The sequence below is a fragment of the Lepisma saccharinum genome, chromosome 4, assembly GCF_977018435.1.
Source record: "Lepisma saccharinum chromosome 4, izLepSacc3.1, whole genome shotgun sequence".
Classification (NCBI taxonomy): Eukaryota; Metazoa; Arthropoda; class Insecta; order Zygentoma; family Lepismatidae; genus Lepisma; species Lepisma saccharinum.
In genome coordinates this window covers 104,692,923-104,717,012 of record NC_139232.1, presented here as the reverse complement: position 1 = coordinate 104,717,012, position 24,090 = coordinate 104,692,923, and the positions used below count along the sequence as shown (strand labels likewise).

Genomic DNA, 24,090 nt, shown 5'->3' with positions numbered 1-24,090 from the left:
GCGCTACGCGCCTCTTTCCTTCTACTTCTTTTCTCCCGCTCTGTGTTTCTCTCTCTTTGTTTAATTTTCATTTTCTTTCTCTCCTTCATGTCTGTCTCCCCTTTCATGTCTCTCTCTCCTTTTCTCTTTTGTCTGTCTCCGTTCTGCCACATACACGCACGCACACAAAAAAGAGAAGAGATCGCAAGTACATTTCATGTCAGAAGTAATAATCGTAATTCATTCTCCTCAGTAAATCTTCATACGACGACGACGACAAGAAATATTTCTGGCAAACTTTTGATGAGCTCTGCCACGAGGATGGATCATTGCCTGCTAGAATATCTCTCCCTGATGTTGCAGCCACATGGACCAATTACAGCGGAATTCCTCTTGTCACCATTAACAGAAATTACGAGAACAACACTGCAACTCTAAGCCAGGTAATATAAAATATATTTTTTAAGAAAACAATGCGTATATACAGGGTGATTGGTAATTCGACCTATTCCTGGAAAGGGGTAATACTAGAGCACATTTGCAACAAATTTGACCCTATGCACAGGGGGTCGGAAATCAATGGGTTTCGGGTTATTCCAGTTTGTAGATTGTCGTGACATATTTCGACTTGCGACCAAAAAACTACTAATTGTGAAAACACTACTACACCCTGGGCACTTAATTGACTCGTTGCTAATACCTGACGAATGAGTGACTACTGGGAAAAAAATTAATGCCCAAAATTCCCATACCCACAGAAAGAAACAGTCATTGGAGCACACGTCATTAAGAAATTTGGAAATTATCGTTTAAATCGAAGAGGATTACTCAAAAAAATGGTAACACACTTAGCGTAAAACTTAAGGAAAAAACTTCCTCGTTTCATAAGCTCTCCAAAAAGATACAAATGTTGTCAACTGGCACATGGGTTTGGGGGAAAATCTGAATAAAAAGCAGTAAGGCGCGTTGTAGACCTCTTTGTAAAGTGAAAAAAAGTTGTCGGTTGTGAGAAATAAAGGAACGAAAATGAGTGAAGTAATAATGTTATTTACCATTCTCATAATTCCAGGTTGTGAGAATTAACTGTTACAAAAACTACAAATCCTGTTCAAATTGCCTCCCCCGGTTACGTATGCAAGCAATAATTCTTTCTTATTTAGTTAAAATATTGTATTTGTGCGTTTTCAATTTGGCAAATATTTATGATGTCATCGACAACTAGTGTCAGATAGAAAATAAATTAATCTTGCTGTGCCAGGACCTGGCAACATTTAAGACACTGATAGATTTGTCAACAAGCAAGAAGTACCATAGCAACTAGGAAATATCGTAGCGTTCCTCTGAACGCGGGGATCTTAAATAGGGATATACTATTAGTACTAGTTGATGGTACAGACAGCCCTGAACGGGCAGGTACAAATATCTAACTATTCATTAAAATAGACTCATGATTCGTTTCTAGACTGAAGTGAGCAATGCAAATGGCAGAATGGGTGTAGACTAGCTTACCCTGTTCGGTTTAGAAATAAGACCAGTAGCTCCTGCTTCTCCGATGATTCCAGATTAAAAGACCTCGTGTCGCTCTCATGAGCACCTATTTAAACCCTCGCTTGGCCTCTCGTCACCTCTTGCCAAAGGCCAGTGTTCTTACCATTTCCTGTAGAAAGCTTATTCTACACATTTCTGAGCAGGAGCTGACAAGGTCTGCCAGGCTCAATATTTCTTAATCGAACAGGGTATGGTACGACACCCCCTCTTGCGAAACAATTTCCAAAATTGAAATTGTAATAATTAAAAGTTTAAATTGAACCTTCTGCCATTCACCAAAATTTAAAAGGTTTTGTTTATTACATGAACAAAAAAGGTTACATAAAATAAAATAATAATAAAAAAAATGTCGGAGACCGTTCACCGAAAAGTAAATGGAACAGAATTAAGCTCAAGCTTGAATGCTAAAATAAAGTCCTATGTTTACATTAGCCACACGCTGGAAGAGTCTTTCGTAATCAACAATGCTGACGTTTGGTCAACATGCGATAGCAAGGGTTGTTCGCAGGTCCGTGGAGTCAGCGGAAAGTTCAACACACTGCATCGTAACGCGAGACATGCGAATGGCTTCTGAACAAGTGCTAACTAAGCACCGAACTTAATCCGTGAGAAACCTTAAGGCCGCATGCTCGCAATCTTCCGCCTCATCAGGATGACAGTTCGAGGCGAGAGCAAAAAGACCGTGGTAAACACCAAGCTCCACTGGACTGCGCACAACCACACGAAGATTAAAAAAAATATTTGAAGATGATGTTTCCACTTGCCACTGACGTTCGTAGCACACTATGTGTGCACACTATGACCTGAGAAATCAGAAGGCAGGGCAATCCAAATACACTCAAACCCCGGAGTCCTGGGGTACGAAGCACTGTTCCGGGACATACACGGTCCTTGACCGATCACAATTGCACTGGGGGACCGGATTCGAATCCCGGTGTGGAAAGTTCAGGAATACTGTTCAGTACAGGTCAGATGAAAAGACGTTGGCCGTGGGGCGGGCGAACACAGGGTAGTCCATGGAAAGCCACTCCAAGTAGCTTTTCCACGCCCCAAAATATGCGTTGTACAATGGCGGACAATGGGGGGGGATGTTAGGATAGGCCCCCGAAAGTTCACAGCAGACGCCATTGCATATTTCTGGCACACATCGAATGGTGACACATTTCGTACGCTGGTTGAAAGCGAAAACGGAAGGTGTACCGTGCTGCAATTACTCCAAGAAGGGGAGCAGTAAATATGGCCACTGGTAGGATGAAACTGTTCACAGGTGGCCTGGCAGGTTGCTGATCCACAGGGGTGGGTCTCAACACATTTGGGTCGTTGACTGTACCCGGAAAGTTCCAATATTTGGTGAAGTACACTGCCTGGCCTTACAGAGCAAAAAGGGGTGATGTACATGAAAGATGTTCATGCTTCTTCTTAAGGGGGGTTAGAGTCGTGGGGGGGTTGCTCTGTAAGATGACATTTCTTCTGATGTTTCTGACGCTGTTCTGATCCTGGGATGTCACTTGGAATAGGGTTTTCGGTGCTGCTACGTGACATACACCGCTGAAACCCGAAGGAGGCTGGTGAGCTCCAAAGCCTTCAGGAATGCGTTCTTCTTCCGGCCTCAAAAAAATCGCTGGACTACGTTCGAGATTCCTTGAACTCGTGGAATTCCCGAACAGGGTAGGAAACAGGTAAGAGATTGGAAAAACTACAGTGCTCTCAGTCATTCAATATTTAAAATGTATAAAAAATGTGTAAAGTAATCGTCTTTTATAGGCACGTGAAAATCATGAGTAAAAATAAGGAAACTAAAATAAAATAAATTGCCCAATAAGTGATATAAATTATAAAACAAAGTTTGAATGAAGGCTAAATAAATAAAAGGCGGAAATTGTCATTTGACGCCTTAACACTGGAACACCATTAAAATGAAAATATGACTTCATCAAAAGTAATATATGTATATATTGACTAAATTATATATATAGCCCCTGGCTTCTCCCAAAATATAAAATAATGTGCAATATAAAACTAGTTATGACATGACACAATAAAATAAACGAAAATATCTAGGATTAAATATTGATAAATATATAAAAGTAATATGTAGATGGTATAAAATATATCCCCTGTATCAGAAAAATAACCCGACGAAATCCATTAATATCATGTCAGAAGTGTCAAAGCATTGTAAAAAATAAGGAACTGACGAAAACAAATAATTAACCCAAAATTTGGTAACGTCACAACTGTTAAAACGGACCTAGCCACAAGTAAATTCGGCATCACTAAGTTATAATAAAAGAGTAAATGACATGGCTCCAATGACGTTAAGATCATTAATTACAAAAAATACATAAAAATGGATGAATAAATCAAGGCGACATAGTGACGCATTGTTAACGCTCACTAGTCAATGTTTGTTTGCGCTTGCATACGCCTGACGTATAGCATAAATAAACAGTTAAAATGAAGTTCCAAATTAGTAATAGGATAACGGTAACGGGAAAATGAGACAAAAATATTTCATGAAATTTTGGATCGTTCCCAATTGACTGTTTTAATTTCTCCATGGCCAGTCGAAAGTCAGTCCAATCAGGAAGAATTACATTTGAAAAATTTACACAGGTATTAAGAAGTGGAGAAATTGCTCGAATAGCTATTTCTGTATCTAAAACTCTACGAGTGTGGATGATTTCATCATCAAAAATCAATTGATCAAAATTCTTATAATTACAGAAAAAGGATGTTCCTTCAGACACTGTTATTGTTTTGTGTGTATTTAAATTGCCGTTTAAAGTTTGTGATTGGAGGAATTTTCCTCTGCCGGAAACTATAACTCCTGTTCGAGTGCGAACTTTCGTGAGGTGGCCCCCGACGTTGGATTTTATTTCTGTGGAGCAGGAAATAGTGGAATTATGAAATAGAATATTTGTTAAGCATTTTATATTATCGTGAATTGAAAGTTCCGTATGAATACAAACGTAAATAAAGGAATTAAATTTACAATGACTGTCAAGAATCTCCACGATTTGGGTTTGACCATTATGTTCCATTTTATATGATAATTGGGGAACCTTAACCCGGAACCATTTATTATCAACAAAAGTGCCAACATTTATAGTCCGTTAAACGGGAGAAATAGCGTTACGAAGTAAATTGGGAGTTTCTAACAAAATATGAAAAGAATGAGTGGATAAGTCATAATTGACAAGGTATACATTGGTTAAAGCGTAAAAGAGACCAAGATCCGTCATATACAGGGTGTCCTTAAAGTCAGAGTGAAGACTGAGAAAAACACGGAGCCAATCGGGAGAAATCATATGATAAGACAGTTTATTCATCGATAGATCGGTTACCATAAAATCAATACGGGTAAATAATTCTGAAGCGTGCAGAAGTGCGATTAGGTGCCTTTCTTCCGTATAGATGTCACAAAATTTCGAAACTAAATCCGCTTTAGGAGCAATAAGAGAACGTTTGAAGATTACCAAAATGTTATTAACAACTCGGAAAGTCTGGATTTCGTCTTTCTTCATTTCCTGTAATTCTGCCTGAATCTGATCTTGATTATTTTTTAGAGCTTGAACAGAAGAGCTAAGGTGATGAATTGAAAAGGAGTTATAAATTGAAAGACCCGCCGAAAATAAATTCATTACATTAAAAAAAACGATCTTTTCCCTCGAGTGCTCCCAGATACATTTTTCCACACCCCATGGCAATTCGGCCGGCTATCGCTGGTTTTAAAACGACAAGGGAGGTAAAGTGAAATTTCGCGTAAGTATTGCTGAATACGATCATGGGTATCATTTTGAATAGCTGACCACTTAACACAGCCTGAGTGGTTATCAGTCCGAATGTTAATATCAATATGAATATTGGCAGTTATATATATGTAATCGGAACTGTGAACCATAAGACCTTGTTGTTCGTAAAATAAGCCCAACCCACTTACAAAAATATCCTCATTTTCATTTGCAACTGTATATTGAAAGGTGGGAAGGGTTGTCAGGAATAGAAAAATACACCTCCAATAAAATTGCGCGATGTCAGCCATGCTTGGTATCTGGAAGGGAGAGAAAAAAAATGTTTGTGACGTGAACAAATTGATCTAAATAAACTGAAAAAATGAAAAAAAAACCGGTATAGAATACTAACAAATCACGTTCCTTTTGTATGATATTACTTCAACTAAAGTCTATGACGTGTGGGAGATTAAAATATAAACACAATTACTCGCTATTACCTACTTTACGAAGATTAACATGAAATTAATCTGTAAGAAGTAATTAAATTTCATTCGGGAAACTTTTGAAAATTCTGAAGAAACGAGAAAAGGTCGCATAAATAAGCGCCCTTGAAGAGGCTATTATTCACACCTCGTTTGGAGGCTAGGAATTTCAGAGCCGAAGCCACTTGAGTGTAAAGTTCATCTACAACAAAAAAAGGTGTCATCAAATTCTCTCTCTCCGAGACTGAAATAAGATATGTTTCTTCCGCTAACTCGAATGTGGAGTAGAAACTGCGCACCAAAGTGGCCTCGACGATGATAACTGCGAGGGAAATGCAATTCAGCATAAAGCAGGAACTCGAGGAGTCTAGCTAAAGACATCTTTTCAACTCTACTGGATGTGTGATCTGAGTCGGGGGGAAAAAAGGGGGGAAAGATATATGGCGGCCGTTCTGGATAGGCGGAGCCCCCCGTTAGTGATTACCAATAACAGGAACGTGTTCTTTCTCTGCGAGGAACACGACGATAGAAACTTAGGACTGGTAACGAGGGAGGCGGTGCCAAGGAGCAAATAGGAAGAGGAAGAGAGTACCTTTCATGAACTTTGGTTCTTGATGTACCTGGATTTCATCGAGACAGAGCCGGAGGAAAATAAAAAAGGGGAGATGTTTGCTCGGCGCCCCAGGCTAGTACGAACTCGGTTACATAACGGCTAGGGGAGTGGGTGGAAAAGCAGCTTGATTATATGTCATCATAAAACATGTTTTGAATGAAAGGGACAATTGGTACAGAGTGGGGCTGCGGGTCGTCGGTTCGAGACACATCTACGTTTTGTGTTTTCACCGTAACTCCTTTAACTCTTTTTATTTTAACAGGATTAGTTTGAACAGAGCGAGATGAGGTGTTAACATCATCTAACTTTAATGGATTAAGAGTTTGACATGCAACATTAAATGTATCTAGACGGACGGGGGGGATTTCAAGTGGGATAACTACGTTTGGAATATCTGCTTGGTCATAAAAGGGGTCTTGAAAAGTAAAAACTGACGCAAGATTTCGACATGTAACGGGTTGGGTGGGACCACTGTGCCAAGAGTCGCTATCCGACTGGGATATATTTAAAAATTGTACACTTGAAGACATATTTACTCGTTCCATTTCCCTTGGGCAATTATTTTCCAAAACTTTTAACTTTTTACATCTTCGCTGACAACAAATGAAGGCAATAATTAACATACAAATAAAAACTAGTGTTAACGTAATTACTGAACAAATAATGTACGGGTATTGGAAAGATCTTATGACCACTTCCTTGAAGGATAGGGAATTGACATGAGAGATAAATGCAATTAAAATTAATAAATATAGGAAAAACTGCATCTTGTTGAAATATGTAGCAATTATTGAACCTAAACTTGCTAAAATGACCACAACTGTTATTTTTAGTTATTATTGAGAATAAATGAATTACTTTTCGGCCAATAAATATCAAATCAATAAATTTGATAAATCACATATTTTTACACAAAATAAATTTAACTTAAAATTTTCTCGGGTATTTTAGTTAGTTTTTAGAAACAATGCAATTAGTGCAATGTAAATAGGAATTATTCAAGGAGGGATCAAGAAGATAAAGTCAAACTGTCGGCCAGGAATAATTTTAACTGAAAATAGATAAAAAAATATCTCGTCAAACGTATGAAACGTAACACTTTGCTTATTATTAGCACAAATTACATGGTCTAAATGAGAACTTGGTTCTCTGCTTCATTTTAGTCGGCTTACGCAGACTTCTTTCTTTATTTAAGGCTAAATGTCACGGGGACATTAACATTTCTTACGTTATTAACTATAATAACGGGTCTTTTCACATACTACCGGTAGGTTTAATGTACAAAATAGAAAAGACAAATATACACTAGATAACGCTCATGCCGCACTTTCGTTGCTTTAATTAACTAAGTGAGCTCACTGACAACATATTTAATTCTTTTTATAACTCATGCATGGATGGAAAAAATGCACATATATTTCAGAGCGTGTTTATAAATAACTTCATATATAACATGCAATTGCCTAACAAAATAGTTTTACTTCTACGAGAAAACAACAATGGTGCGTACATTAGGTTTTATACGTTTGGCGAGAAAACGAATTGACGTATTGATACTTTTAGGGAAATGGAACGAAAAATAAAATTAAAATAAAATATAAAATTATAAAAATAAGGTCCACACAGAAAGTAAACAATTACGACATGTGCTTTGGGCTACGTATGGGTGGTTACTGGTTCGAAATCTTCCTCTTGAAGGGATACGATATTCGTTTCTTCCTCACCCCCCGAAGGGCGGTGATAGCGTTTTAACCTTTGCACAGCCACTAAATCGGACACAATCTTGCCGCGCTTATTTTCATATTCCACTAAATAGGCATTGCTATTTTCCTTTCTTACTATTACCGCGGGCCCAAAATAAACACCTGAAAAGCACTTAGCCGTTTTTGCCTTCTGAGTGGGGTTATATAATAATACCAATTCACCAGGAGCGTAACTTGTTGCTTGATGACGTCTGTCATAATACTTCTTTTGGGACTCAAATCGTTTACGTAAATTTTCTTGAGCCGCGTCTCGTGCCTTATTTAGCCTTTCAAGTTTGTCTGTGTTCGCACTATTTTCGCAGGGATCTGCGTGAAGCATACTTTCCCAGGGCAAACGGGCTTTGAACCCATGCATGTGGTAAAACGGACTAAAACGACTGGAATCGCCGCGCGTAACATTATACGTAAACACAGCTGGTTGTAGATAGGTAATCCAGTCATCATGTTTTGGGGTTACAAAATGCTTAATTATACTTTGCAAAATACCGATACCTCGTTCCTCTAAACCGGAAGTATTATGGTGATACGCAGTAACAAATTTTAACTGAATACCGAGTTTAGCACTAAGTTCTTTAAATACAGAGGAATTAAATGAGCCACCCCTATCACTGTTGAGAGTTTTCGGACAACCAAATCTTAATATTATGTGCTCGTAGAGAAAGTTAGCAGCCGTTTGAGCAGTCGTATCGACCACAGGAGCAGCAATCATATATCGGGTACCAAAATCCATGCATGATAAAATGTATTTACATTTATTTGGGCCACTGGGAGGGAAAGGTTTCGCGAAATCTATAGCTATCCGTTCAAAAGGGCGACAGCTTGGAAAGGTCTGGAGTTCACCTTGTGGCAGCCCTGTAGGGCGCTTGTTTGTTTGACAAGATAGGCACTGACGACATTTGTCCTATATAAAACGTTTCATATAGGGAAAATATATGCGATTGAGCGCATTGTAATATGTTTTAGTAAACCCTAAATGACCACCACCACACGGGTGAGAATGTAATTGTTCAACTACAGTATGACGTAAGGACTTAGGTATACAAAGTAATTTCTTACTTCCCCCACCCATCTTATGGTTCTTGTATAAAAGACCATTTTCCAGCACATAATAAAAAGCCTGTCTTTCGAAGGGGGCTTGGGCGTCATCTGCCCCCTCCAAAACTTTTATGATTTCTGAAAGAAATTAGTCGTCGCGCTGGTGTTTTCCCACATCTATCGATTCATCCTGGAGGAGAAATATACGAGGTTCGCCCAATTCTGGCGATTCGTCGTCCGGGGGGTTGGTTGATTCCCTGCTAATAGCGTCGGAAATATTTTGTGTAGATTTACAATGAACGACCGTGAAGTCGTATGAATCAAGCTCTGCACTCCACCGCGAGAGCTTCGAACTCAAATTACGGGTGGTACGCAAATAACTGACTGCTTTATTATTTGTTACAATTTCGAAATGTTTCCCAATTAAATAAAACCTAAAGGTTTTGAGGGCATACAGAACTGCTGATAGTTCTAGTTCCATGATGGACAATTTTTCTTCCCCTTTTTTGAGTGTTCGACTTGCATATGCTACAGGAAGGAAATCATTATTTGCATTTGGCTGTGTTAAAATAGCACCAAGGCCTTTCAGACTTGCATCACAGTAGACGCGTGTTTCTTTAGAAGGGTCATAGGGTAGCAAAACTGGGGCAGTTATTAAAGCGTGTTTTAAGTTTGTAAAAGCTGTTTCTTTGTCCTCCCCCCATACAAATTTTTTGCCTTTGCCCAAAAGGGACTGGAGAGGTTGGGCCTTCTCTGATAAGGATGGGACGTATCTACGGACATATGAACATAAACCTAAAAATCGTTTAACTTGTTTTGTGGTGGAGGGGGTGCGGTAAGTCTTAATGGAAGAAATAATACGGTCACTCAAGCGTAGGCCATAACGACCCACCAAATGTCCAAGGGCGAGTATCTCAAAATAACCAAATTTACATTTGTGTGGAGAAATTTTCAAGCCAGCGTTTTGTAGACACTGAAACAATCTTTCCAGTGTTGTCAACATTTCATTAAAGGTATGGCCCCAGGTAAATAAATCATCCATATAAAAGGCGAAGTTATCACTTTGCATTCCGCTACACGCCAATTGAAGTGTTTGATTCATCGCTGCTGGAGAGGTAATATGACCCTGAGTTAAAACATTAAATTCAAAATGACCTAGGTTGGGAATAGAGAAGGCTGTGTACTGTTTACTGTCTTCGGTTAGTGGTATCTGAAAGAATCCTGAACGTAAATCGGCACTAGAATAGTACTGCTTTCCCCCCATATCGTGCAAGATAGACTGAATGGAAGGCATGGCCATCGCATAGAACACAGAGCGTTTATTCAAAAAGCGACCGTCTTGAATAAAACGGTAACTTCCGTCACGCTTTTTCACAAGAATAACTGATGGGTTATAAGGACTTGTACTATCCCGGATTATTCCCTGTTTTTTCAAAGTCTCAAGTTGTTTCTTTATCTCTGTTCGCAAATGTACCGGGATCGGATATTGCTGCTTATGGAACGGAGTAGGATCAGAAAGCTTTATCCTATGTTTGTAATTGGTGGCAAGGCCCATGTCATTCTCGGACCAACTGAAAACATTTTTGTATTTTAACAAAAGCTCTAAAAGTTGATTTTTCTCATGTTCCTCCAATTGAGGATTAATGTCAAATTTGGATATATCCACTTGTGGGATATCGTCGTTTTCTGATTCTTCCTTTGTTAAATTACTGTTACAGAACTATTTTCCTGATCCACCGTTGCCAACTCACAAGATTCTGCGCCACCGATCCGAGTACCTTTGCGAATTACAATTCTATAATTCAAAGGGTTGGATACCCAAACAAGTTGTGTGGCAGGGTTGAGTATCGACCTTGGTACCATTATGCCAGATTTAGCCTGAAAATTTGAATCCGGCTCAAGTAAAGTTAAATTTTGATTTGCTGTATTGACTAATTTTAAAGGGATACACAAATGTGATCTTGGTTTTACAACAATTCGTTTAGAAGCCACATATTCAGGTTCAACAGTATGTACCAGCAAACCTGCCAATTTAACGGAAACATCAAAACCTTTCTTCGAATCAAACCGAATGCGGTTGCGTGGGGGAGTGCCAAATCTGCTCAAAGCCAATTTACTGCTTTCAAAATCTAAAGTTGCATTTTGGGCTTTGAGAAAATCATTACCAAGGATGGTATTATGACCAAAATCTTGTATCACCCTGAAGGGGTGCCTAAATGTAAAGCCATTTAGAGAAAAATCTAAAAGTTAATTTCTTTAATTGTTAAACAATTATTCGTGACACCTTTAACTAGAGTGTTGATTTTAAACCTAATAGCATGGGCAGGAATACCCTTATCACTTGTTACACTTATTTGGCTCCCACAATCGACAATAAACCTTTGACGTTCCCCATTTACATTGGCATGTACATAAATGAGATCTTCAGACGGGAAAGTAGAGACTAAAATCTTTTTACTGCCCGCAGGTATGTCTCCATTACTTGCGGTTAATTGGCGTTTAAATCTTCTGGATTTTGAAGACAAAATTCTTGGTGGTGATTAGGAAAACCACATTTATAACAAAGTTGTTGGCCACGCCGGTCACCTTGATCGGGACGACCGCGGGGGGCTGGTGAACCTCGCCCCCGGCCACGCTGAAAATTGGAACGATTCTGAAACCGGCCGTTGTTTGAACGGTAGCCTCTACTTCCCCTGCCCTGAAAGCCTCGTCTGTTGTTTGAACCACGATTGTGATTAAAATTACCCCTTTGATAATTTTGGCCTACAGTTTGAAAATTTTCGTGATCGTGTGACTGTATAACTTCCTCGACTTTTAACGCTAGGTTGCTAACCTGCTTAGCCAAAGCTTCTACAGCGGACGGTTCTGAAGTTGGGAGAGACGTTTGTTGTCTTTTGACAAGGTCCAATTCAGGTTGCAAGGCTTGCAGCTGATTAGTCATGTCTTGATTAGCCCGAGGTGCTGATTCCGGAGCAACCGCCGTAGTGCTAACTACGGGGTTCTGGTGAGGAATACGCAACTCATCAGAAGACGGAAAAAGAGTTTCCTTTTGAGCCAAATGCAAGAGCTCTTGCACCGTTCTAGGGCGCATAAGGAACTTTGCTTTTTCATATTCCTTGAGGTCTTTCAAAAGCTCCGGAACTGAATTATATTGTTTTTTGTATATCTCCCTGATAAATTCCGGTTGAAGACCTGCGTTTATGTATTTAAGCTGCTTATTTACAGCCATGTTAGGGTCCATCTTAAACAAGAGGGTCTGCTTGTCCCTAACATAAGATGATACCGGTTCATCGTTCCTGTGGAACCGATATCTGATCTGCTCCTCGATCTGCAGCTGATCAAGGGAGCCTGTGAATTCTTCAATAAGTTTCTTCTTGACGTCCTCATAGCTGACTAAATTGACGCCTGGTTGCTGGCTAATTGCATTAAACCAGCGGAGGGCTGGCCCACATAACAACGCCGGGAAAAGTTGCCGTTTTTTCGTTTCCTCCCAATTGTTCAGAATCGCCGCACTTTCGAAACGATCTATAAATTTAGTAACATCCTCCCCCGAGGCACCCTGAAACTGGATGCTCTCGAACATGAAGGGATGAACAAAAGGTAGTTGAGCCATGGTGGGTGGGTCCACAAGAACTGTGGGACGATTATCAATTTGAAAGTGAGCCTGCGCGCGTGCGCGACTTCTAGTTAATGGAGGACTTCTGATTGGGGTGGATAAGGCACAAGGTAGGCCCTCCACATCAAAAGACGGACCAACAGCATTATTGGCGAGAATGATAAGCCTATCCAATGTGGTATAAAGCTCGTTCTCCAACTCAATAAATGACATAAGGCATTACTAACAATGGTGACGTACCTTAATTTAAAAAAAATAACCCCCCATTAGGAAAAAAAATTCCAAGAAGAAACAAGTCTAACATGATATTAATGCATTTCGATTTGCATTTATTTCAGAGTGAAATAAATGAAAAATTCCACAGCCTACCCATTCAATTTTCATGTCTGTTTAGGAAAACAAGGCATGACGCTTTCATTTCCAAAAGAACCACGTTGCTCTAATTTTTCATCACATTTCCGTAAAAATGGATGAAAAACCATCTCCACCACGTAGCGTTCCTCTGAACGCGGGGATCTTAAATAGGGATGTACTATTAGTACTAGTTGATGGTAGACACAGCCCTGAACGGGCAGGTACAAATATCTAACTATTCATTAAAATAGACTCATTATTCGTTTCTAGACTGAAGTGAGCAATGCAAATGGCAGAATGGGTGTAGACTAGCTTACCCTGTTCGGTTTAGAAATAAGACCAGTAGCTCCTGCTTCTCCGATGATTCCAGATTAAAAGACCTCGTGTCGCTCTCATGCGCACCTATTTAAACCCTCGCTTGGCCTCTTGTCACCTCTTGCCAAAGGCCAGTGTTCTTACCATTTCCTGTAGAAAGCTTATTCTACACATTTCTGAGCAGGAGCTGACAAGGTCTGCCAGGGTCAATATTTCTTAATCGAACAGGGCATGGTACGATATAGTGGAAAAGATGTCTTGAAAATTTTGCAATATGTGACTTAAAGTTTATTTAATTGCTTTTAATTGTGTGTGTCCAAGAATAAGCCTTGTATAAAGGTGAAACAGTAAGTTTGTTTTCCACGCTTTCCTCTTCGACAGGATCATGAACTCGGGCTCTGCCAGCATAGCCTTGGCGTCGTTGAACCGATCCAGTTTCTCGAATCCGCCGATCTGTCGTACCAAACACGCTCACGTCAGGTAAACGGCGGTTAGGAAAACGCCTGCGGTAGTATCTTCGTGCTGCAGCGGCGTTATCATCACAACACCCGTAACAATACACGATATCCGCGCATTTCGGCATTTTCGAAAGCAGCCATTTGACACGGAAGCTTGTTACGTACCTTTCACTAAGTTCAGAAATTTACCCTTCGCTCCGCTTGTCGTCGTCACAAGACTCCTATCAATTACAAAACGTGGAAAACAAACTTACTGTTTCACCTTTAAACAAGGCTTATTCTTGCAAACACACAATTAACAGCAATTAAATAAACTTTAAATCACATATTGCAAAATTTTCAAGAAATCTTTTCCACTATCTTACCTAGTTGCTATGATACTTCTTCGATCAGTTTCTTAAACGTTGCCAGATCCTGGCACATCAAGATTAATTTATTTTCTATCTGACACTAGTTGTCTATGACATCATAAATATTTGCCAAATTGAAAACGCACAAATACAATATTTTAACTAAATGAGAAAGAATTATTGCTTGCATACGTAACCGGGGGAAGCAATTTGAACTGGATTTGTAGTTTTTGTAACAGTTAATTTTGACAACCTGGAATCATGAGAATGGTAAATAACATTATTACTTCACTGGTTTTCGTCCCTTTATTTCTGACAACCGACAACTTATTTTCACTTTACAAAGAGGTCTACAACGCGCCTTCTCTGCTTTTTATTCAGATTTTCCCCCAAACCCGTGTGCCAGTTGCATTTGTATCTTTTTGGAGAGCTTATGAAACGAGGAAGTTTTTTCCGTAAGTTTTACGCTAAGTGTGTTACCATTTTTTTGGGTAATCCTCTTCGATTTAAACGATAATTTCCAAATATCTTAATGACGTGTGCTCCAATGACTGTTTCTTTCTGTGGGTATGGGAATTTTGGGCATTTTTTTTCCTAGTAGTCACTCATTCGTCAGGTGTTAGCAACGTGTCAATTAAGTGCCCAGGGTGTAGTAGTGTTTTCACAATTAGTAGTTTTTTGGTCGCAAGTCGAAATATGTCACGAAAATCTACAAACTGGAATAACTCGAAGCCCATTGATTTCTGCAAGCATGGCATTTACGGTTATTTCATTTCCTACCAACAGGGCCATGTCATCTGCAAGTCATATACAAGATATTGTCCTTCCTACTACTGCTACCTCTCTCTTGCAATGGGAAAAGTTTTAACTATATCTTCTAAATATAGTTGGTGAACAATATAGGAGAAAGACAACATCTTTGTCGTACCCCTCTTACAATTTCACTTCCTTGGCTCATTTCTTCTCCTATTCTCACTTTTACACGTTGTTTCATATATAATTTGCAGATAAGCCTCCTTTTCTTCCAATCTACCCTAATATTCTAAATGATCCCTGAAAACTTGGTCCAACTCACTCTATCAATGGTTTTCTCTAAATCGACAAAGGGTACAGATATTTATTTACCTTTTTTCAGATATCTTTCTGCAATTGTTCTCAGTATTTCTATGGCGTCTCTCGTACCTCTTCCCTTTCTAAAATCAAAATGTTCTTCCTTTATCTCTCTGTTTATTTTAGAGTGTAGGCATCTATTTAAAATTCTCAATAGAACTCTTGCTGATTGTGATATTAAACTGACTGTTCTATATTCAGCACATTTCTTGGCGTTACTTCTCTTCTTTACAGGCACTTAGGTTGTTTACATGAAATCTTTTGGCCATACACCTTCATCATACATTTCATTGCATAAATGTAGCATTTCATTCTATCCTTCATCTAGATTACTTTATGAGTTCGACAGGAATTTGGTCACTTCTTGTTGTTTCCCGTTCTTCATTTCTTTGAGTGCGAGTTCCAATTCATCCATCATCATGAGTAGCCCTCCTTGTCCTCCTTCTTTTTCTATTCATCATGTATCTGGTCGGCTCTCTTTCCCGTAGAGATCCTATACATACTCTTCCCATGTTCTCAGTATTTCTCGTTTGTCCTCAATTTCGATTCCATTCTCATCTTCTATCATCCACATAGCTTCCCACGTCTTTTTGTAAATTTCACAGTATATCAGGTCATATCATCTTATCTTTCCTAATTCTTTTATTTCTTCGGACGTTAGTTTCATCCATTTCTTTTTTGCCTTATTTACTTCCCTTCTTACCTGTTTATTGAGTTCTGTGTATCGTCTTCTTCCTTCCTGTGCATTAATACTCTTCCATCTTCTCCGTTCTTCCATTTTCTCGAGCATACTTTCTCTGATGCATTTTTTTTTGCATCTCTTTCTTAGCCTGCACCCTATGGTGTCTTCGACGGCTTTGTTAAGGCAAACTTTTATTCCTTCCCAGATCGTGTCACTGATTTTGAACAAGCTTTTTCACTTCAAATACACTTTCTTTAAATTCTGTTTCAAACCCTTTCCTTTGTTTTTCTTCCTTTAGTATCTCGATATTTGGTTTCTTTATTTTCTGTCCTCTTTTTATCTTCTTCATAGACAAGCATACCTCTCCCTCTACTAGTGCATGGTCTGAATTTATATCAGTTCCTGGTAAGGTTTTTGAATTTTTGAGGCAGTTTCTAAATATCCAGGATGTAGTCTATCTGATATCTTCTGCTGTCCTTTGTGCATGTCCATGTGTATCTTCTTCTCGTATGCTGTTGGAAGAGAGAGTTTCCAACAATGAGTGAGTTACTCTTGCAGACGTTGACCAGCAATTCACTTCTCTCGATTCTGTCCCCCAATGCATATCTTTCTACTCCGATTCCCTCCTGGCCTTCTCCTACTACTGCAGTTCCAATCTCCCATTACGATAATGTATGCTCTCTTCCTTTATTTTCCATTATGTCGTCTATCTTGTCGTAGGTTTCGTCTACTTTCTCGTCTGGCAAACCACTGTGACCATGTAGACATGTATAAGCACTAGGTCTTTTTCTTCCCCTTCAGTCGTACCATAATAATCCCCTCATCCAGTGACGAAGCCTCATAAGAGGCCCGGAGACCGGGCCTACCCTAATATACTTGGCTATTACGGATTATCTTATAATTTAATTAACGACGCGTTAATACAAGAAAACTGAAATTCTAGGCCTTACGATCATTTCCACAAATTTCCATTCCTGCCAGAGGCTCTATCGTCGCATGTCGAGCCACTTCTCATAGGGCCTCAGCTGGTCCCATAACATTATATGTGATTCATGCGCGAAAGCATTATTTCAGGGGCGCGTTCGGCCGAAATGGAGACAGTGATTACAGCCTCATGCAGTGATGCTAATCCTAGCGTAATTGTGCTAAATATAGTACAATTTGAACTTCGTTGGCACCTAGCATCCTGTGTTTGGGATAATGGTAAAATATAGCATCATCTATAAACATGCGCTCCTGGGAGACAGATAAGTTGAATTCAGAGGAATATATTTTGAAAATATAAATTTAAAAAAATCCTATTTGATCATTTGATCTTATTATTATCAGATCTTATTTGTTTCAAACAAAAGGTAGCATGCCGATCCAGCCACATCTGGTCCACCGTCTTCTTTTCATATTTTCTATATCTTTCCTTACTTAGCTCACGAGGAACATTTTATTGAAGGAAATTGCTAGAAAGTTGGGGTCACAGATAAAAAAGCCGCCGCCTTTTGTAGTTGTCGAATTTTCTCAAACTTTGTCAAGCGATTGAACCAATTATATTGGTTAAACCATTGTAATTAATTTGATGGGGTGGAAATTACCAATATCGTTTAACTAAGCAACAACGCATTTTCACATCACAACTAACCCCAAAATAGATACATAAAATGAACATAAGACCTAAGTCATCCGAGCACAATTTAGTTGCATTTAGCAAATTTAAGAATTTAATCAGCACACTTTTTCTGATTGGGAGATTGGCAATGCTGGAGACACGGTACAAAACTGGGTTTCACATCTGTTTCTTGCCCAACGCGGGGTGTAAAGGTGAAACGGAAGGTGAGGGTAGAAAGGTAAAGACAATTTGTTCAGAGGGCGAAAAATGTTTCTATCACAGTGTTCTGCGTTTTCGTTAATTTCTCCATTTACTCCTGTTGCTTTGCTCTTTTATTGTTATATTTTATCTCGTTTTTTCTTCTTTTTGTTCATTTATTTTTTTATAGTTCTTTCATTGATTTTATTTATTTTCTTCGTTTTTGTGTCACTTTCGGATAATTTGCAAAGATGGGGAGGAGTGTTGATATGATGATATTGACGAATGGACACTCACAAATGCCCAGGCCGAGATTCGATCCCAAAACCCCTGGCGTCGTAGCGCGATGTGCTAACCACTCCGCCACTGGTGTCGGGTTTCATTGTTGTGAGCGTGAAGTGAGCAAGGGGAATTATAAGTTTTATTACTCTGGAATGCTACAAAAACAAGCATAGAAGCCTATAACAGGCCATAGAAAGAAAGAAGGGGCATTGAGGACTGTCACTCGAATGACATCTAAAGCATCAATTTACAATAAAATCTAGAAATACCATTTACGAGTTAGTACACATCAAGAGTTAAGAATATGTTGATACATTTTCAAAAATAACTTTAAGGTTATATTTTTTATATTTTTCAAAAGTTGCACCTATAACAACACTAACTCACAGCTTGTGCCTACTCTTCCAGTGACACCACGCTTCGCCACTGCTCTCATCCACATAACATACTGATATTACTGAAGCTCTTACACGTGGTCCAAGTACTATGCCAACTCCATGAATTCCTGGGGAGTCTCCTCCCGATTGAAACATTTACATATTGTGAAATGTAAATATTAACTAACCCTCTGGTATCCCCAAACCGCGGAAATTGATTACTGCAGCAACATATTTCTCTCTTTCTAACATCGACCTCCTTGGCAGAATGGTTAACACAGCGCGATACAACGCAGTGCTCCCGGATTCAAATACCAGGTTGAACATGGGTGTTCTTTATGAGTGTATCTTTTTTCATGAATTTCATCATGTCATCACTCATTCTCATCTTCGCGATTAGCGAGAAGTGGTAGAAGAGCGAAGTATTATAAACCAAATCAAGCAATATCTCCCTCTTTCTTCAATGTACAACATTTTATGTTCTATATGCGACTATTATATTGTTCAGAGTGTACACTTAAGAATAAAAAATGAAATTTTTTGGAATGTTATCATACGTCTATTACAGAAAGTCTACAATATAAGGAAAAACAAAGAAACAGATGAGGATCTGCTGTGGACAATTCCCATACCCTACACAACGCAAGACGAGCTTCAGTTCGTTGATAGGAGAGCTAAGATCTTCCTTCAAGAGAAGGAGGGAGTGCTGAACGGGCTTCCAGATAGAAACAAATTTATCCTTGCCAATCCAGAGTATGTAGGTGAGTTCTGTACCACGTATCAATTCGCTTCCATGTGTGACAACTATCTTGTATTTGAGGAGGTTTCTTCCGTACATTTTCAGCGTGTCAATCAAATCCTTATACTTTAAAGTGGGATTTTGCTAAGAAACGAATTGATTGTCCTTTCAGAGCAGTAAATGAATCAAGTTATAAATTTTAGTACTACGTACCAATTCCAACAATGGCTCTAGAGGAAAACATTGACAATTCACGGGCCTGCATGGGTTTGGATGACTCACAGGTGACTGTTGCCCCTGAATTATTTCAACATGCTGATTCCAAAAATGAAATCCATTTTTACCCATCACGTGTCTTTTTTTCAGAAAATAGCAATAGATTAACTGCCTTAATTTAACAATGAAATGTGTACCTCAATAGATGGCTCTGTGTACATAATTGGAAAGTATTGGCTTTCTACAATACAAATCCTCCAATTTCGAACTATAAATGCACATAGAATAGTAAGCATTCAATCCACCTTCCATCTCCACAAGACTCATTGATATGAAAATTATTCACTTTGATTACGTAAATTCAATTTTCGAAATACCGCATAAACGTTTCCTTCACAAAATGTCCAAAACTCAATGTTATAATGTAGTGTGTTGATTGAACTTAATGACGTTGAGAAAAATCATGATCTAGGGAAAAATCCTGACGTGATGGGAAGAAATATATGTCGTGCACGATCACAATTCAAAATACTTCCAGAATCACCTATTGGTTTGTAAACATCCGAAATTTCCTTTGTTTAAATTTATTTTATTGCGTTCTGTAATATACGTAATGGAATGGCGAATATGAGAATTTTGATTGTGAAATTGTGAAAAATCCTGACGTGATGGGAAAAAATGGACGTAATTTTAGTTATCAGCACTAAAAGTACTTTCGGATTCACTTATTGAATTGGAAACAACCTAAATTTCATTTGCGTAAATTAATTTGATGCATATGATGCGTTAGGTGAAGGATGCAATGTTAAGGCGAATATGAGAATTTTGATTGTAAAATTGTGAAAAATCCTGACGTGATGGGAAAAAATGGATGTCATTTCCGTGATCAGAATTCAAAATACTTCCAGAATCATCTATTGATTTCAAATCATCTGATTTTTTTAAAAAAAAATTCAAGGTGATGTGTGGATTATATAATCACTAACTGCATACTAAATCATTCATCTTCTCACCTATTTCCGTAGCGATGACTAGTCCAATACATCATCTGAATTTTAATTTTTCGTCCATTGAAGAAATTAATAGTTATAAGTCGCGTTGCATAAGCGACTTGAGCCGACCTCTGTGGGGGAGTGGTATTCACAGCGCGCCACTACTTCAAGGCAGCCGGGTTCGAATCCCGTCTGGCCATGGGTGTTTCTTGTGAGTGTCCAATTTCATCATATCGTCACTCATCTTCGTCAACATTACAACAATGTCCTTACAACTTAGATTTGACCTTCATGCATATAATTTACTATTAGGTATCCCAACAATGTTGCTGTACAAGCGACTTTCATGTGACGTCAGGGTTCGCACAGCCGGCATGTTTGCGTAAGCAACAAAATTTGAAAAAAACGTGAGCTTCTGTATGAAACACCTAATACTTCATGATGTACCATCGTAAAAATTTTTCAAATCTTCCGCTTGAATTCCGTAGTTTACAAGAACTGGCATCCATCAAGGGTGCTCGAAGTCCCAATTCAGCAGATTGTGACGTAGGTCAAACACACCTATAAGTTGTCTTGAAATACAGGCATATTTAGTATGCCCTAACTATAGCTACGAGGGAGTTATTCTTTTAAAGTGTGTACTGGTTCTTTTTTCTTTTTACACCATTGTCTGAAATCTTCCAGGTCTCTACTACGTTAACTACGACACCGACAACTGGGACCTGATCATCCGGTATTTGAACAGCGACAACTTCAAGAACATCCCCTCCCTGACTCGTGCCCAGCTGATCCACTACAGTGCCTTCCTATGTAGGTCAGGCGACCTCTCCTACGCCCACCACTTTCGCCTTCAGCTCTTTCTTCGGTGGGACCTGGATACCCTAGAGCCATGGTTCATGAAAATGATTAACAACTTTTTTTCCTCATCCCTTGACGGTACAGATGCATGGGAGAATTACAAGGTATTATTACGATTATCATTATAGAACTATTGAACGTCAAGTGTAAATTACAGTGTGATTATTGTCTGTGGACCATTACAAATTTACTACGAATAAAAAATGGAACTGAATATAGTAATTCTGATGCAAATTGAATGATAAACTCTCCCAAGGTTTTTGTACACACCTCACAAATGCTATGTGTGTCAACCTTTGTTGATGTGTCAGCTAACTGAAACTGCTTCTCGTCGCTCATGCTTCGTTATTCCGCAAATTTTCCGTAATTTCTATATTTATATCAAAAGCCTCTAATTCGGAGGAAATATGGCGCTGAAATAATTATTAATAACCATTAGTTAGACGTGATTTTTTTTCCGTCACTACAGCAATGTTCAATATGCGTCAATGACCCTTTGAAAATGTAAGACTGCATGATCAATGATTAAGTAGAAGGATGTAGTTGCACCAGGTTTCAGCGTCATATTTGCACCTGGTGATGAAATTTTAACAATTTCTATTTCTTGGGAATTACAAGGTGGCCCCACTATGACTAACTCAGAGGTTTCAGCAAGGAACAATGGAAATTTCCGACATGAAATGATCTGCAGTGATATTAGTTTAAATCAGGAATGTTGTACAGTAACGAATGTTACTAGTGGAAGCTCTGCGAGAACATTAAACAATGAAAGCGAGGAAATGCGTTTCAAATTGCCCTGCCTACCAAAGGATGACCATATAAGGCATGCTTGTAATTAAGACCCGTACCTTTTGCATGTTAAGTCTTGTCTCGGTGACTTTAATAAATTTAAATATTTAGACGTTGATAAAGATGAAGATTTACCTGTTACATTTTTGATGGAGTGGATTGACTCAGAGCCTGAGTGGACTGTAACAGATAAATGAACTCCTGCACCATTACTTGAAGCACCAGAAATACAGCGAAGAATTTGTGACAATATAAATAATGTCGTCTCGTTCCCCGTTTCTTACACCAATTGTATAATAAATAAAAGTCATTTGGTACAACTCCGAACGGTGACAATATCAGTTTAGTAGTGTATAAATACACTTAACTGGTCACAATATTCATAACATATTCATTTGTACTTTTAGTCGATGTTCGTACCATCCATATAACCAAATCGTGTCGTCATGGTAACCAACGCAGAATATGGTTTCGGTCACCTTTTCATAATATATGTATTATATATATATATCATTGACTTGTTTCTTAAATGTTTAATAAACACAGGTAGTCAATGTAATTTGTTGGATAATAAGTTTTGGATCAATTTATGTTCTTTACTGCCAAATATACAGCTGGAATAAATGGAAGGAATTCGGTTGGCTTGTATCGCGGGTGAACAGCGTGTAAAAGTCGTAGGATTTAAATATTCCATTATGAACTTAGGTAATGAATTTGTCCACGTGGATTTATTTGTAGTTAAACAATTACACGCCTATTTGATTTTGAGAGCACAAGTGCAAGTCCAGTAATTAATTATCGTGTGTCTACTGTAAAACTAACTCTATAGCCTTCTTAAACCCGAAGGTTCATGGCTGCAGAAACACAGGCCTTCCATCTGTCTCTATCTTGAGCATGATCTATGTACTCTTTTCCATCCCACCGATTTCCATTAGGTCCATCTCAACGTTATCCCTCCATCTTTGTCTTTACCTTCCGACAGGTCTCTTATCATCAGGTTTCCGAACAAGAATCCGGTAAACTCTTCTTTCTTCTCCCATTCGTGCCACATGGCCTGCCCACCTAAGTCTTCTTGATTTAATTATTCTAGTAACATCTGGACATGGATACAAAACCTTCTCCACTCACCTGTCTCCTCATACCTTTTAGGTCCAAATATTTTCCTATGGATCTTATTTTCAAATACTCTCAAGTTATGTTCCTCTTTCAATGTAAGGGACCAAGTTTCACACCCATATAATATTACAGGCAAAATTACTGTTTTGTATATCTTAACTTTTAGTTTCTTAGATATTAAACGAGACGACAAAAGTTTATGAAGAGAAAGGTAACATGCATTTCCTGAATTAAGCCTGCTTTTTATTTCCTCTTTTCACACTTTTTTCAAGTGTCTGTCTGATGAGAAAAATTTGATATGTAGTTGATCTGTTACGTTTAAATCCACATTGATAATTACCTATAATTTAATTAGCATATGGGGTTAGTCTTGTTAAAAGAATGTTAGATAATATTTTATATGTTGTTGAGAGTAGAGAAATTCCGCGATAATTATTGCAGTTCATTTTATCACCTTTTTAAAACACAGGAACAATTATGGATTCTTCGTATGTCTACTGTTGAACTCAGTAATTGAGGTGGTAAGGAAGTATCATGTCCTTTTGTTTCGAGCACTGTTCTACATAAAGAAACTTTTTTCTTTTTTCTGGAGGAAAAAGTTCTGATTCCTATTGCAAATTTTGTGCTGATTTCAAATCTGTATTTAGATTTTATCTGTCAAGAATAGTTTACGAGTAATCGTGTTTTTAATTTTATCTAAAATTCTTGCAATTCTTGCAATTTATATTGCATATAACATCATATCCATGCTCTTTTTCCTTTGTCTGTTAGACATGCTTCAAAGTCTGGATTTGCTGAAGTTCTCTACTTTTAGGCCCCACAAAGTACCTTTCATTTGCTTTGCTGGTGAAAGACGAGGCAATTTGTTTGAAATACACTTA

At 38.4% G+C, this 24,090-nt stretch overlaps 1 protein-coding gene across 1 annotated transcript in view; it reads left to right on the top strand.

The window, feature by feature from the left end:
• LOC145987042 (aminopeptidase N-like) overlaps positions 1-24,090 on the top strand; it is a 93,961-nt gene that overhangs the window by 47,477 nt on the left and 22,394 nt on the right. The window contains exons 5-7 of the mRNA XM_083121502.1: positions 233-422; positions 19,068-19,260; positions 21,131-21,408. Of these exons, the coding sequence (XP_082977628.1) occupies positions 233-422; positions 19,068-19,260; positions 21,131-21,408 (661 nt within the window). The remainder of the gene's footprint in view (positions 1-232; positions 423-19,067; positions 19,261-21,130; positions 21,409-24,090) is intronic.